The sequence below is a fragment of the Budorcas taxicolor genome, chromosome 21, assembly GCF_023091745.1.
Source record: "Budorcas taxicolor isolate Tak-1 chromosome 21, Takin1.1, whole genome shotgun sequence".
NCBI classification, from domain to species: Eukaryota; Metazoa; Chordata; class Mammalia; order Artiodactyla; family Bovidae; genus Budorcas; species Budorcas taxicolor.
In genome coordinates, this window is record NC_068930.1 from 34,265,381 (window position 1) to 34,278,211 (window position 12,831).

General features: G+C 52.5%; 1 protein-coding gene across 1 annotated transcript in view; it reads left to right on the top strand.

Moving 5' to 3' along the window:
* The window catches only part of ADAMTS7 (ADAM metallopeptidase with thrombospondin type 1 motif 7), a 56,776-nt gene that overhangs the window by 7,440 nt on the left and 36,505 nt on the right, over positions 1-12,831 (top strand). Inside the window, exons 2-6 of the mRNA XM_052659752.1 lie at positions 2,340-2,695; positions 4,785-4,950; positions 6,063-6,247; positions 11,728-11,811; positions 12,152-12,276. Of these exons, the coding sequence (XP_052515712.1) occupies positions 2,340-2,695; positions 4,785-4,950; positions 6,063-6,247; positions 11,728-11,811; positions 12,152-12,276 (916 nt within the window). The remainder of the gene's footprint in view (positions 1-2,339; positions 2,696-4,784; positions 4,951-6,062; positions 6,248-11,727; positions 11,812-12,151; positions 12,277-12,831) is intronic.

The following is a 12,831-nucleotide window of genomic DNA, read 5'->3' on the forward strand; positions in this document are numbered from 1 at the left end:
TTTGGAAGTATCAATTCTTCAACGCTTAGCCTTCTTTACGATCCAACTCTTATATCTGTACATGACTACTGAAAAACCATAGCTTTAACCAAATGGACAAAGTGATGTCTCTGCTTTTTAATGCACTATCTAGGTTTTTCATGGCTTTTCTTCCAAGGAGCAAGCATCCTTTAATTTCATGACTGCTGTCACCGTCTACAGTCCACAGTGATTTTGGAGCCCAAGAAGAGAAAATCTGTCACTGTTTCCACTTTTTTGCCATCTATTTGCCATAACGTGATGGGACCAGATGCCATGATCTTAGTTTTTGAGTGTTGGGTTTCAAGCCAGCTCTTTCACTCTCCTCTTCACCCTCATCAAGAGGCTCTTTAGTTCCACTTTCTGCCATTAGAGTAGTAACATCTGCGTGTCTGAGGTTGTTGTTTCTCCCAACAATCTTGATTCCAGCTTGTGATTCAGCCAGCCCAGCATTTTGCATGATGTACTCTGCATAGACGTTAAATAAATAGAGTAACAATATACAGTGTTGATGTACTCCTTTCTCAAGTTTGAACCACATCTGGTTCTAACTGTTGCTTTTTGACCTGCATACAGGTTTCTCAGGAGACAGGTAAGCTACCAATAGGGACAAGAAAAAAAATTTTTTTTCTTTGTTTTTAATCTCAATACAGTTGCAGGTATCTTGAAATAAGGCTGATGCTTTTCACTATTTTGAAAACATCATAGTTATTAAACTTGCCTTTGGATCTTGTTTAATGCATTAGGAAAGGAACACATGATTTCACATCTACTTTTTAAATTATTTTGACAGTTTTAATTCAATATAATGAATTTCCTTGGTATTCCTATACATTTAATCTTACACACTTAAAAACATTTTTTTGAGGAGTCCATGGCAGAAAAAGGTTAAGAATCAAGACTTATTGGGAAATCAAGCAGACAGAATGACTAGGAGAGGATTCTGCAAATTTTTCCAGCCCTGGAATCTTTTCATTTGAACTCTCAAATGTGAAAGAAATAAACTAGAGCTGCTTGGTTGAAGTGGTAGTGATGAGGGGCCAGGGAGCCCTACCTGGGTGGTCCTTCTCTGACTCCCCATCTCAGGAGGCCTGGAGATGTGTGCAGAAGAACCATCAAGCACTTTAAAAAATCCATCAGGCTAATAATAATCTAATAATCATAATTGCCATCGTATTCAGTCGTATTCATTGTATTCAGTGGGCCAGGCACTGCTATATGTGGAGTAGTTCAGTTCATTTAATCTTCAGCCCCCAAAGTGTAAGGTATGATCCCCTTTCTACAGATTTTACACAAATACTGAGAAACTACTAGTTTCCAGACATTCTTGAACACTTAAAATCTTCAGCAAAGACTCAAAAGATTCTTGCCCTCCTAGAGTTCACACTGGGAGGAGATAGAGAAAGAAAAATAGAAAAAAGAATGCAGATGTTAAGTGATACAGTATGTGAGACGTGCTGTGGGGAAAAATAAAGCAGGGAAGGGGGAATAGGGAGAGGCGGGGAGTTGCAATTTTAAAAAGAAGTGAGTAAGCTTTGGGGAAGGACCTGAAGGAAGTCAGTGCTTTATAGTCCTGTGGGAAACTGAGGAAAGCCTATTCCTGGTGGAGGGAACAAGAAAGCAAAATCTTGAGCAGGAGCAGCAAGGAGGCCAGTGGCCGAATAGAGGGAATTCGGGAGGTGTAGCTGAGATGAGGGAGAAGGCAACGGCACCCCACTCCAGCACTCTTGCCTGGAAAATCCCATGGATGAAGGAGTCTGGTAGGCTGCAGTCCATGGGGTCTCGAAGAGTCGGACACAACTGAGCGACTTCCCTTTCACTTTTCACTTTCATGCATTGGAGAAGGAAATGGCAACCCACTCCAGTGTCCTTGCCTGGAGAATCCCAGGGACGGGGGAGCCTGGTGGGCTGCCGTCTATGGGGTCGCATAGAGTCGGACGCGACTGAAGTGACTTAGCAGCAGCAGCTGAGATGAGATGGGAGGTATCCTTGCCTAGGACGTCCCTGGCCATCGCTAGAACAGTTTTCTGCTGTGTGTGAGCTGGGAGCCACTGCAGGGTTTTGAGCAGAGAAAGGTTATGATCTGACAGCTCTGGAACGAGTCCCTGTGACTACTACGTGGAAAGCTAATCAGACTGGAGCAGAGGGACCCGAAGCGGTCACTAACGGAAGCAGGGAGACTTGTGAAGAGGTTATTGCGATCACCTGGGTGGAGCTCGCGAGGCACGGAGCGGTGAAACAGCACAGGTGGTGGGTGTTTGAATCCAAGGGCCCCCTCGGCCTTCTCGGCTCCCACTCCGTCTCGGCTCTTCTCCCTGCAGGGCACGCCTCCGAGGGCCGGGCGGCGCTGGACATTGTGCACCCGGTCCGTGTGGATTCGGGGGGCTCCTTCCTGTCCTACGAGCTGTGGCCCCGCGCGCTGCGCAAGAGGGACTTGTCCGCGCGCCCTAGCGCGCCCACCTTCTACGAGCTGCAGTACCGCGGCCGCGAGCTGCGTTTCAACTTGACCACCAACCCACACCTGCTGGCGCCCGGCTTCGTGAGCGAGACGCGGCGGCGGGGCGGCCTGGGCCGCGCGCACATCCGGGCCCGTGCCCCCGCCTGCCACCTGCTAGGTGAGGTGCAGGACCCCGAGCTCGAGGGCGGCCTGGCGGCCATCAGCGCCTGCGACGGCCTGGTGAGTGCGCGGGGTGAGCTGGCGGGCGTGGGGGCCACCCCCATCCCCACCCCCTGCCTGGCCACGGACTTGTCTGCTGGTTTTGGCCCGTTGGAGTTCCCCCTTCCAGCCTCAGTATTAGCACCTGTAAAATGGGGTGGCATTTTACAGGCATGCTCAGGCATCTTTGTTCTCTAGGGCAGCGGTTCTCAAACTTTAAAGCTAGCCAGTCATCGAGGCCTAGTGGAAAACCTGGTGTCCCATAGGGTAGATGGGGAGAGGGGGGTGGGGAACGTGCATTTCTGGCAATTTCTCAGATAGTGTTGAAGCTGTCAGTCCAGACTTTGAAAACCGCTTTTTGTTTGTGCTGTGTGTGGACTGAGTAACTCAGAAAGCAGTTGAGTCCCTCATCTTCACGGGGTATCAGTTATGACTTTGACCGCGCAACCCCTGCCCCCACCCCGCTTCCCAGGAGAGCCAGCTTTAGCCTCCAGGTTTTTCTGAGTTGAGGTAATGCTGGCAGCCACGTGCAGCCCTAATTGCCTCCCTCTGCTTAAGAGCAACGCCTCTCCAGGCAGCATAGGGCCCCTTTTGCTCCCGCTCTGGAGGGTGGGCTGTGGGAGGAGTGGGGGTGGGTGGGGGCACCTTCCCAGCCATCCACTACTCCCTGCAGGGAGCCTCAGCTCAGATTGCTCAGGAAAAGCCACAGCTGTGGCAGGGCGCTGGCTCATGACATATAGCCCACCTCACAGGCTCTAGGGCCGTTGGTCCCCAATCTTTTTGGCACCAGGGAAGAGTTTCGTGGAAGACTGTTTTTTCACAGATTGTGGTTAGGGGGTAGTTTCAGGATGATTCAAGCACATTACATTTATTGTGCACTTTATTTCTATTATTATTATTACATCAGCTCCACCTCAGATCATCAGGCATAAGATCCTGGAGGGTGGGGACCCCTGCTCTAGGGTATCTGGGCCTTTGAGAGCCCAGCTGCCTGGGAAAGTCTCGTTTACAGGAGCCTGTACTTCTCCTTGTTCATATAGTTAAATTAATCTTGTTGCACCTGAGCAACAGGTACGCATATGGGCATTGTTCCCATTTTACAGATGAGGGAACAGGCTCCGAGAGGAACCTGCCCAAGGTCACTCAGTTATCCAGTGGTGGAGTCAACCCAGGCCTCCAGCCCCTAGAGCTCATGATTCACCATCCAGCACTCAGGTTCTCTGCCCTGAGTGACCCAACTGGCTGACTTGGAGCCAATGAGGAGGGGTCCGAGGGAGGGAAAACCTTCTTCCATGTTGGAGTCCTGAGCTTCCCTAGTAGGTGGTGGGTTGCTCAAAGATACTTCCCAAGGCCCCTCCTTCCTCTGGCCTCTCTGAATGCCAGCAAACATCCCCGAGACACCCCTTTCAATTTCCCTTCTCTGGAAGATCCTGGACAAAGGAAGAGGGTGTCCTGGTGGGAGTGGGTATCTCCATGGCCATCTTGTTAGATTTGGAAGGAAACCCACTTCTTCCTTCTTTTATTTTTTCTTTTGGTAATCAAATTTCTTTTTATTGAGATATTAGAAAAATATTAATTTCAGACAATTTGACACCTGTTTATTAATATATTGTAAAATGATCACAATAAGTCTAGTTACAAATTTATGTATAGTTTTCTTGTGATGAGAACTTTTAATCTTTCTTAGCAACTTTCAAGAACACAAAACAGTGTTATTAACTATAGTCACCGTGCTGTACGTTACTAACCCAAAGCTTTTTTTCCCCTTGGTGTTAAGCTTTTAATTGTAATTCTTGCTTATCTTTGGAATGTGAGGGATGCAGACCTATTTTGTGCTTCTTATGGGCTAAGGGGTGGGGTGGGTGTATGGAGCAGCTTCCTGGGCTGAGGGCTTCTGCGCTCAGTCTAGAAGCCTTTGGCTGGGTAAGGCGGTAAGGAGGGACGTTCCAGCCAGAGGCTACAGAGCGAGCAAAGGTCTAAAGGGAGGAAAGCACAGTGTGTCTGGGGGCAGTTGGTGTGGTGGCTCTGCTGGGCAGGACAGGCCTCTGGGGGTTGGGGAGGGCAGCTGAGTGCTGGTCCTCCCCGTGTGACCTTGGTGCTTCTTTCCCAGAAAGGTGTGTTCCAGCTCTCCAATGAGGACTACTTCATTGAGCCCCTAGATGGCGTCCCTGCCCGGCCTGGCCACGCCCAGCCCCACGTGGTATACAAGCGCCAAGCCCCCGAGAAGTGGGCAGAGCCGGGGGACTCCAGGGCTCCAGGCACCTGTGGGGTGAAAGGTGTGTTTCTCTGCCACCAGCTCTGGGGTAGGGGATGAGTCTTGGACCATGGAGGGGCCTTTCTAGAAACCCCTGTTAGCACCCCCATGCCCAGCTCCTCTTGGACTGAAGGGACACAGACAAACCAACAGCCACATCATCATAGCCTGTGCCCTCCATGTGCGATGGGCCTGAGGCCTCTGCCTGTCGGGCCTGCCCCAGCTCATCCCCTGGACTGACCCCACTCACCACCAGCCCATCTGCCTCCCCACCTCAGGGCTCAGTCTCTCCGTGTCCCCTCCCTGCCCCCTGCCTGTGACACCTTTAGCTGTGGCAGCCATTCTTCCCTGAGTGTCCAGGCAAGACTGGGCCATACGCAACCTCAGCAGGACAACTAGGTAGGAACCTCCCTCCCCTCCCCACTCTGGTCTCACCCCAGAAAAATTGACCTCTGTTATTGGGGGCCTAGAGTGTGGGACCCAGCACCTCTTCTGCAGAGTGGCCAGTCCATGCTGGGCCAGTCCAGGTAAGGAGCTGCCTGCTAAAGGCTGCTGGGGTCTATGGAATGCTCCAGCTTCACAAGCTGCCCACGGCTAGGGACTCTCTTTCCTGGGACAGATATTCACCGAGGCTTTCTTCTTGCCCTCGGTTTCCCCAGCTTCATAGATATGCTTCCTCCTCTGATCTGGGGGGCAGCCTGGGGCAGTGAGGCAGGTCTCCAGGGAGGTCAGCTGGCTGGGCTCTTGGCCAGCCTCCCCAGGCTGGGGGTTAGGTTGAGAGGTCTGTGTGTGCTGGGAGGTACTTACCCCTTAGCAGGAGTGGATCAGCATAGGGAGATACGGGCCCAGGAGCTCGCCTCACAGGCTCAGTGCTTCACCGTGTTCATAGCCCCATCGAAGTCATCCTCTGAGGCTGCTAGGCTTATCTATTTATTGTCAGGCAGCCCCAGGGTCAGACAAGGGAAGTGACTAGGTCAGGGCCACACAGCACAGGTCGGGCAGAGTCACCCTGGGAGTGTGGGCCCCTTGTCTCTGATCCCAGCACTGTTCCCACTGACCCAGAGAGAGGTCCTTGAGACATGTGTCCTGGGCCAGCCTCCTGGCAGCTAGCCCCCACCCCTTCTGGGCCCACAGAGTTTCCAGAGCTGGAGCCCCAGCGGGAACGTTGGGAACAGCGGCGGCAGCGGCTGAGGCATCGATACCAGCGCTCGGTCAGCAAAGAGAAGTGGGTGGAGACCCTGGTGGTAGCAGACGCCAAAATGGTGGAGTACCACGGGCAGCCGAATGTCGAGAGCTACGTGCTGACCATCATGAACATGGTGAGGCTGCCACAGGCGGCATTTGGGGGGGGGGGGTGGTGAGGGCTGCCAGGAGGTGGTGTTGGGAAACCCCAAAGGGTACATACCCCAGGCTTCATGCTGGGTACAGGCTTCCAGCTCCTGAGTCACTGGGAGAGAACCTGGGCAGATGTGAGACACCACTGGAGGTCATGGCACCCCACTGCAGCAGCCTCTGCCCACTGCTAGGACCAGAGTGAGGGGAAGAGGGGATGAAGCAACCTCGACCTTGTGCCTGCCTGGAGGAGCCTGTAGACTGGTTGGCCCATCCACACCACTCTAAACAAGCACCTCCCTCCCTGTGCTGGGACCTGGGCTGGTCGCTGGGGACGTGGAAATGCCCAATCAGATGAGCCCCTGCCTGAGCCGTCAGCAGGCATTAGAGTTAGAAGGACCTGTGACCTTGGGCAAGCCACATTACTTGTCTTAGCTTTCTCAGCCGTGAACTGGGGATGACAGTAATACTTGGGTGGTATAATAGGGTTGGCATACTTCTCTTGATCCCATAGGACAGTCGAAATAACTGGACCCCGTGAGGGTGACTGACTTGCCCAGGTCACAAGGCTAGGCCAGGACAGAGCCGGACAGGAGCCCCGATCTCCCAAGTCCTACCTGGGGCACTGTGGCAGGTCGAAGCTGGTGATTCCCACTCCTTTAGTGCCAGCCAGTCCCTCCCAGCTGCTGCCCCAGGTTGTGCAGGTGGGAGGCCTCAGGCAGCCGAGCTGCCTCCTGCGCCCCCAGGGAGAGGAGATCTCTGCCCTTGGCATTCTTAGCAGGCTACCCACTGAACAGCATGGTTTTCTGTCTGGGCTAGGTGACTGAGAGCAGGCCGGGTATGTGCGCCCTGCAGGTGGTGTGGCCAGTGTCATGTGTTGTGACCTCCCCCATATCAGCCTTTCACCCCCAAAACAGTCAAGGAAGTGCATGCTCTGGGTCATCTAAGGTCTGGCCACTTCTTTTATAGCCATGAAGCCAAGGGTCAGAGAAAGGAAGGGGCTCTATCTGTGGCCATCATGCCCCCACTGCTCGAGTCTACATTGGCAAGCTCAGCTCTGGGCCAGTCCCTGCCCAACTTGGCCACCCATGTTGGCTCCCTCCTCCTAATGGAATAAAGGCCATAGCCTTCTGCCTGGCACCTGAGGTCTCTAAAGCCCAGCCAAGCCTCCATTTAGCCTTGCCTGCCCAGGGAGACAAGCCACTAACCGCCAGGGTTCCAGAGGGATTGTTGCTGGACAGCAGGGCCCTGCTCCTTGGCTGGGGTAGGGTGGGGTAGAGGGGCAAGACCAGGTTTGCAGGCCACCAGAATCCTCCCCTTGCAGGCTCAGCCTGAAAGAGGCCTAGGAGCTTTGCTGGAGCCACAAAGGCTGGGTTCATCAGCCTCACTTTTACTGAGTGTTCCATGTGGAATGGTATCGAGCCCTCCAGGCTCCCCTGTGACATCCCCTGTGTGCCAGGGGTCAAGGATTTGACCCCAGAGAAGGGCCCCTTCCCGCCTCCCTGTCTAGGCCCACAGGACACAGGCATTTACCTTATGAGCCCCACCCTGGAGGAGGGAGGGTCTGGCTTTCACAGTCACATGCTCTGGACAGTGACATTATTTTCGTGAGCTGGCAAGTCCAGCATTGGTCAGGACAGAGTGGAGGCACCTATGAGGCTAACAGTGACAGATACCCTACAGGGAGACTCCAGGAAATGATAGGGGCATGGGTGGCAGGCAGCCAGCCTCCAAGGGGGCTGGACTGGGTGTTAGGGCTGAGGCTTCTGAACACCTGCTACTTGGCCAGTGTTTCCCACCCAGTGCCTCATCTAAGCCTCAGCCCCATTGTGTAGTTGAAGGAACAACAGATCAGGGAGTCCAAGGAACTTCTCAAGGTCCCAGAACTAGTGAGTGGCAGAGCTGGGACTGGAGCTCAGATTTATCTGCTTCCAAAGCCCCACTCAGTCCTCTCTGCCTCTTAGCCTGCCCCAGAGAGGGACAGCTGGGTAGCTGTGGTGGCCAGGGTGTGCTAGAGGGATGAGGGAACAGGTTGGTGGGAGTGAGGAGAACCTACCCCCTTTTTCCCCTGGAGCAGATGTTTGTTCATGTAAGGCTGACATGAGTGCTGAGTGTCAGCTCTGTACCAAGGACATGGTGATGGATGCTTAAGAATAAGATCCTAGGCTTGGGAAGCTCTGCCTTGTAGCATTTCCCAAAGAATATTCTGGGGAGTACTTGTTCCAAGAGATGCTAATAAATATTCTGTGAAGAAAGATAGCACTTTTGAAAGTTTGGCAACACAGGGTTAACCTGCCTGACTTCAGGCTCTACTACAAAGCCACAGTCATCAAGACAGTATGGTACTGGCACAAAGACAAATATAGATCAATGGAACAAAACAGAAAGCCCAGAGATAAATCCACACACCTATGGACACCTTATCTTCAACAAAGGAGGCAAGAATATACAATGGAGAAAAGACAATCTCTTTAACAAGTGGTGCTGGGAAAACTGGTCAACCACTTGTAAAAGAATGAAACTAGAACACTTTCTAACACCATACAAACTCAAAATGGATTAAAGATCTAAACGTAAGACCAGAAACTATAAAACTCCTAGAGGAAAATATAGGCAAAACACTCTCTGACATAAATCATAGCAGGATCCTCTATGACCCACTTCCTAGAATGCTGGAAATAAAAGCAAAAATAAACAAATGGGACCTAATTAAAATTAAAAGCTTTTGCACAACAAAGGAAACTATAAGCAAGGTGAAAAGACAGCCTTCAGAATGGGAGAAAATAATAGCAAATGAAGCAACTGACAAACAACTAATCTCAAAAATATACAAGCAACTTCTGCAGCTCAATTCCAGAAAAATAAACGACCCAATCAAAAAATGGGCCAAAGAACTAAAAAGTAACAAACTTTATTGCAGTACTCCTCAGAGCCTCCAAAGCTGTACACGTTTAGAATCCATCCATCAGAGAGGAGGCAGGCAGCGCTTTCCAAACTTGAGAGCAGAAACTTTGATGCAATCAGATCTGGGTCTCTGATCCCGTATTCAGCCTCTCTTGGAGCCTCAGTTGTTCCATCTGTAAGATGGCGATACTTATGCCTGCCTGAGAGGTGCGAAAATGAAGTGAGCTAAGGCACGTGACACTCCCAGTGCGAGGACCAGGTGTGTTAGGCTCGGTCAGTGTTAGCTGCTGTTGTGGCTACTGAATATCTGCTCTTCAGCCCCACAGTCACCTTCAGGACAGCCTCACCCTCTTTACCAGGGCCTCCTACAGGCTACCAGTTGGTCAGTGTGCCAGACCCAGGTCTGAGTCCAGTAGCTCAGGTAGGTCTATTCTGAGCGTAACAAGAGAGGTCCCCCCCATTTTTGCACCCCCAATTCTGTTCGTGTGCTCTGAGGTCAAGGGCCCTTTTTGAGTGGCTTTTGTCATACTGTTAGCTCATTGGGAGCTTGTAGTCACTGGTAACCCCCAGATCTTACTTTCATGAACACTGCCTACCCCAGCTTGCTCTCTGGGCCTGCACCAGAATAGGGCTTGTCTTTCCTGGGTATAGTTTATCTAGTTAAGATAACCACCCTGACCTCAGGCCGTAAACAGACACTCACTGGTTGATTTAGTCAACAATTAATGACCCTGCCTTCCTCTAGTACCTCCCAGCATGTTTCACCTCTGTACTTCTTGGGGGACAGTGAAAAGTGTTCTAGACAATAGGGGGACTTTGTGGTGGCAGGAAGCTGTCCCAGCCCTGACTCGGGACATAAGGTGGGCTAGTTGCTAGGACAGGTCCTAGCAGACCTTCAGGGGCTTCTCTTCCTTTGGAGCCTCTTTGTTGGGGTCTGCTGCCAAGCTCACTTGCATGTTGTCTAGGAAAACTTTTTTCTTTTGATTTTCTCCAGGGGACTCTGCATTTTTACTTTTTTTTTTTTTTTTTGAATGAGATAATGCATTGGAAAAAACAAGCGCTCAAGCTTCATTCATTCATTCAGCAACTGTTTCTTGAGTCCATAATGTGCTAGGAACCTGGACAGATCAGAGGGAGCCCATGGAGCTTACGGTCTGGAAGGGGAGAGAGATGTTAATGAAACTGATAAATGTGAAAGTGTGATGGAGGGGGTCCTAGAGAAGACAGGTTCATGGTGGCTTGGGAGTGTTGGGTAGAATAAAAGCTCTTAGAAGACATGGTGGAGGAGCGAGAGCTGGAGAAAGGGTAAAAGATAACTTGGGAAGGTGTTCTAGGCTGAGGGCACAGCATCTGCTAAGGCCCTGTGTAGGAAGGATCATGGGATTTTGAGAGAAAGCCAGACAGAGTGGTTAGAGCCAGGGAGTGAGGGAGTTTGAGGTGAAGAGTGAGGCCATAGCGGTGGACAGGGACGGACTACACAGGCCTGTGTACCAGGCTTAGGACATTTGTCTTTATCTGTGTACAGTGAAGACCCACTGGTTTTAAGCAAAGACATAATGTGATTGGGTTTGCATTCAGAGACAAATGGCTGGGCTGCAGGGCTGCAGGGCTGCAGATGGGCTAGAGGACAAAATTTTGGAGGCAGAATTGGTTGACATGGGGGAGGCAGGCAGTGCAGAGGGGCCCCCAGGACCCAGCATGTGCGTGGAGGTGAGGGAGGCACATTATTACATCACTGACTTCACCATTCCCGACCTTGAGCTCTGAAAGTATGATTCATCCCCTTATCAGGGGCTTTTGTGCCCTCTTAACAGTACATGTTTTCTCCATTCCTATTTGAATATATTTTTCTTGATGGAATTGCTAGAAGCCAACTCAAAACTGATGCGTCCTGACATCTCTGCCTGACATCTCTGACCCCCATCTCCACTCATGGGCTGGCTTCTTCCTTGTCCTGAGGGGACTTTAAGAGAAGACAGCTTTACCTGCCATTTCCCTGCACCTTGGCCCACTCATCTTTGGGGATAGCCTTCTGCCTTGGGGCTGAGTGGGGTTAGCTCTGGGGGCCTCTGAGGGGGCTGCACACCTGCCCTCTTGGCCCTGTGGCTGTCAGCCCCAGGGAAGATGGGCCTTGCCTGCCTCTATCCCTCCCCTAGGCTGTGCCCAGTTCCTGCCTCATGAGAGGGCTCACCCCTGGGATGCTGGTCCCAGCCTCCCCAGGGCAAGAGGGGGCAGCAGGGCCATCCCAGCCCAGGACAGAGGAAGGCCCTGAGATGGGCCAACCAGCCAGCATCTGGAGGTGCAAGCTGGGGAATAGGATTCCAAACAGGTGCTCGGGAGCCCAGAGCCTGGGAGGCCCTCTCGTCCCCTCCAGGTTCTGCCGATGCTGGGCTGGGGAAGTATGTGTTCAGGTGTGAGTACTTTCATGTATGGGGTGCATGTACTGTGTGAGCTCCCCTGTGTATGAACGTGGGTGTGCATCCCTCCAGGTGGGTTGGAGGTGAGCAGAGGCTGCCAGTGTCGTATATCTGAGGTGACAGCCTGACCCTTATTTCTTGGGTAGGTGGCCGGTCTGTTTCATGACCCTAGCATCGGGAACCCCATCCACATCACCGTCGTGCGCCTGATCCTGCTGGAAGATGAGGAGGTGAGAAGTCATGTGACCTTACACTGCCCCTGGGATGGGCATCGCCAGCCAGAGCCCTTCTGCCACTCACCTGAGCCACCTTGTGTGGAAGGGCACATCCAGAGCCTCCTTGGCCCAAGCAGTGTCATCTGTCACCCCCACCCCTGGCTGACCCTCTCTTAGGTCCCCTCTGGCAGGTGCCTGTGGGAGGGGTGGTCAGACCAGAGACTGGCCTGGGGCCCACAGGTCTGCCCGCTGCCACCCCTGGGCCTCTCTCCCCCGCCTTCCTGTGGAGGAGAATTTGGCCTGACCCTTCAGAGCTCTGGGGGAGGGCTTCAGTGGCTGTGCTCTCTGCCCGCAGGAGGACCTGAAGATCTCTCACCATGCAGACAACACTCTGAGGAGCTTCTGCAAGTGGCAGAAAAGCATCAACATGAAGGGGGATGCCCACCCGCTGCACCACGACACGGCCATTCTGCTCACCAGGTGCTGGGAGGGGAGGGGCCCAGATTGCAGCTGGGAGAGCCTGCATGGGAGGGAGGTGCCACCTGACCCTCGGGGAGAAGCCCCAGGAGGGGGGCAGACATGGCCCTGCTCTCAGGAGCCTCATCTGGAGGAGGGTTTCCACACCTTTGATCCAAGACAGGATTTCAGTAGCACTTGGGGAGAGCTTTTTACTGTAAATGTTCATTGTGAGCTGTTCATCGTGAATTCTCATGCAGTTGTCAGGAATACTACAGGGAGGTACCGTCTATACTTCATCCAGTTTCCCACAGTGGTAACATCTGGTGTGAACGTGAAAGTGTTAGTCCCTCAGTTGTGTCCACCTCTTTGTGATTCCATGGACTGTAGCCTGCCAAGCGCTAGGCAAGAATACTGGAATGGATAGCCATTCTCTTCTCCGTGGAACCTTCCTGACTCAGGGGTTGAACCTGGCTCTCCCCTGGTGGCTTAGGTGGTAAAGAATCTGCCTGCAGTGTGGGAGACCCAGGTTCGACCCCTGGGTTGGGATGATCCCCTGGAGAAGGAAATGGCAACCCA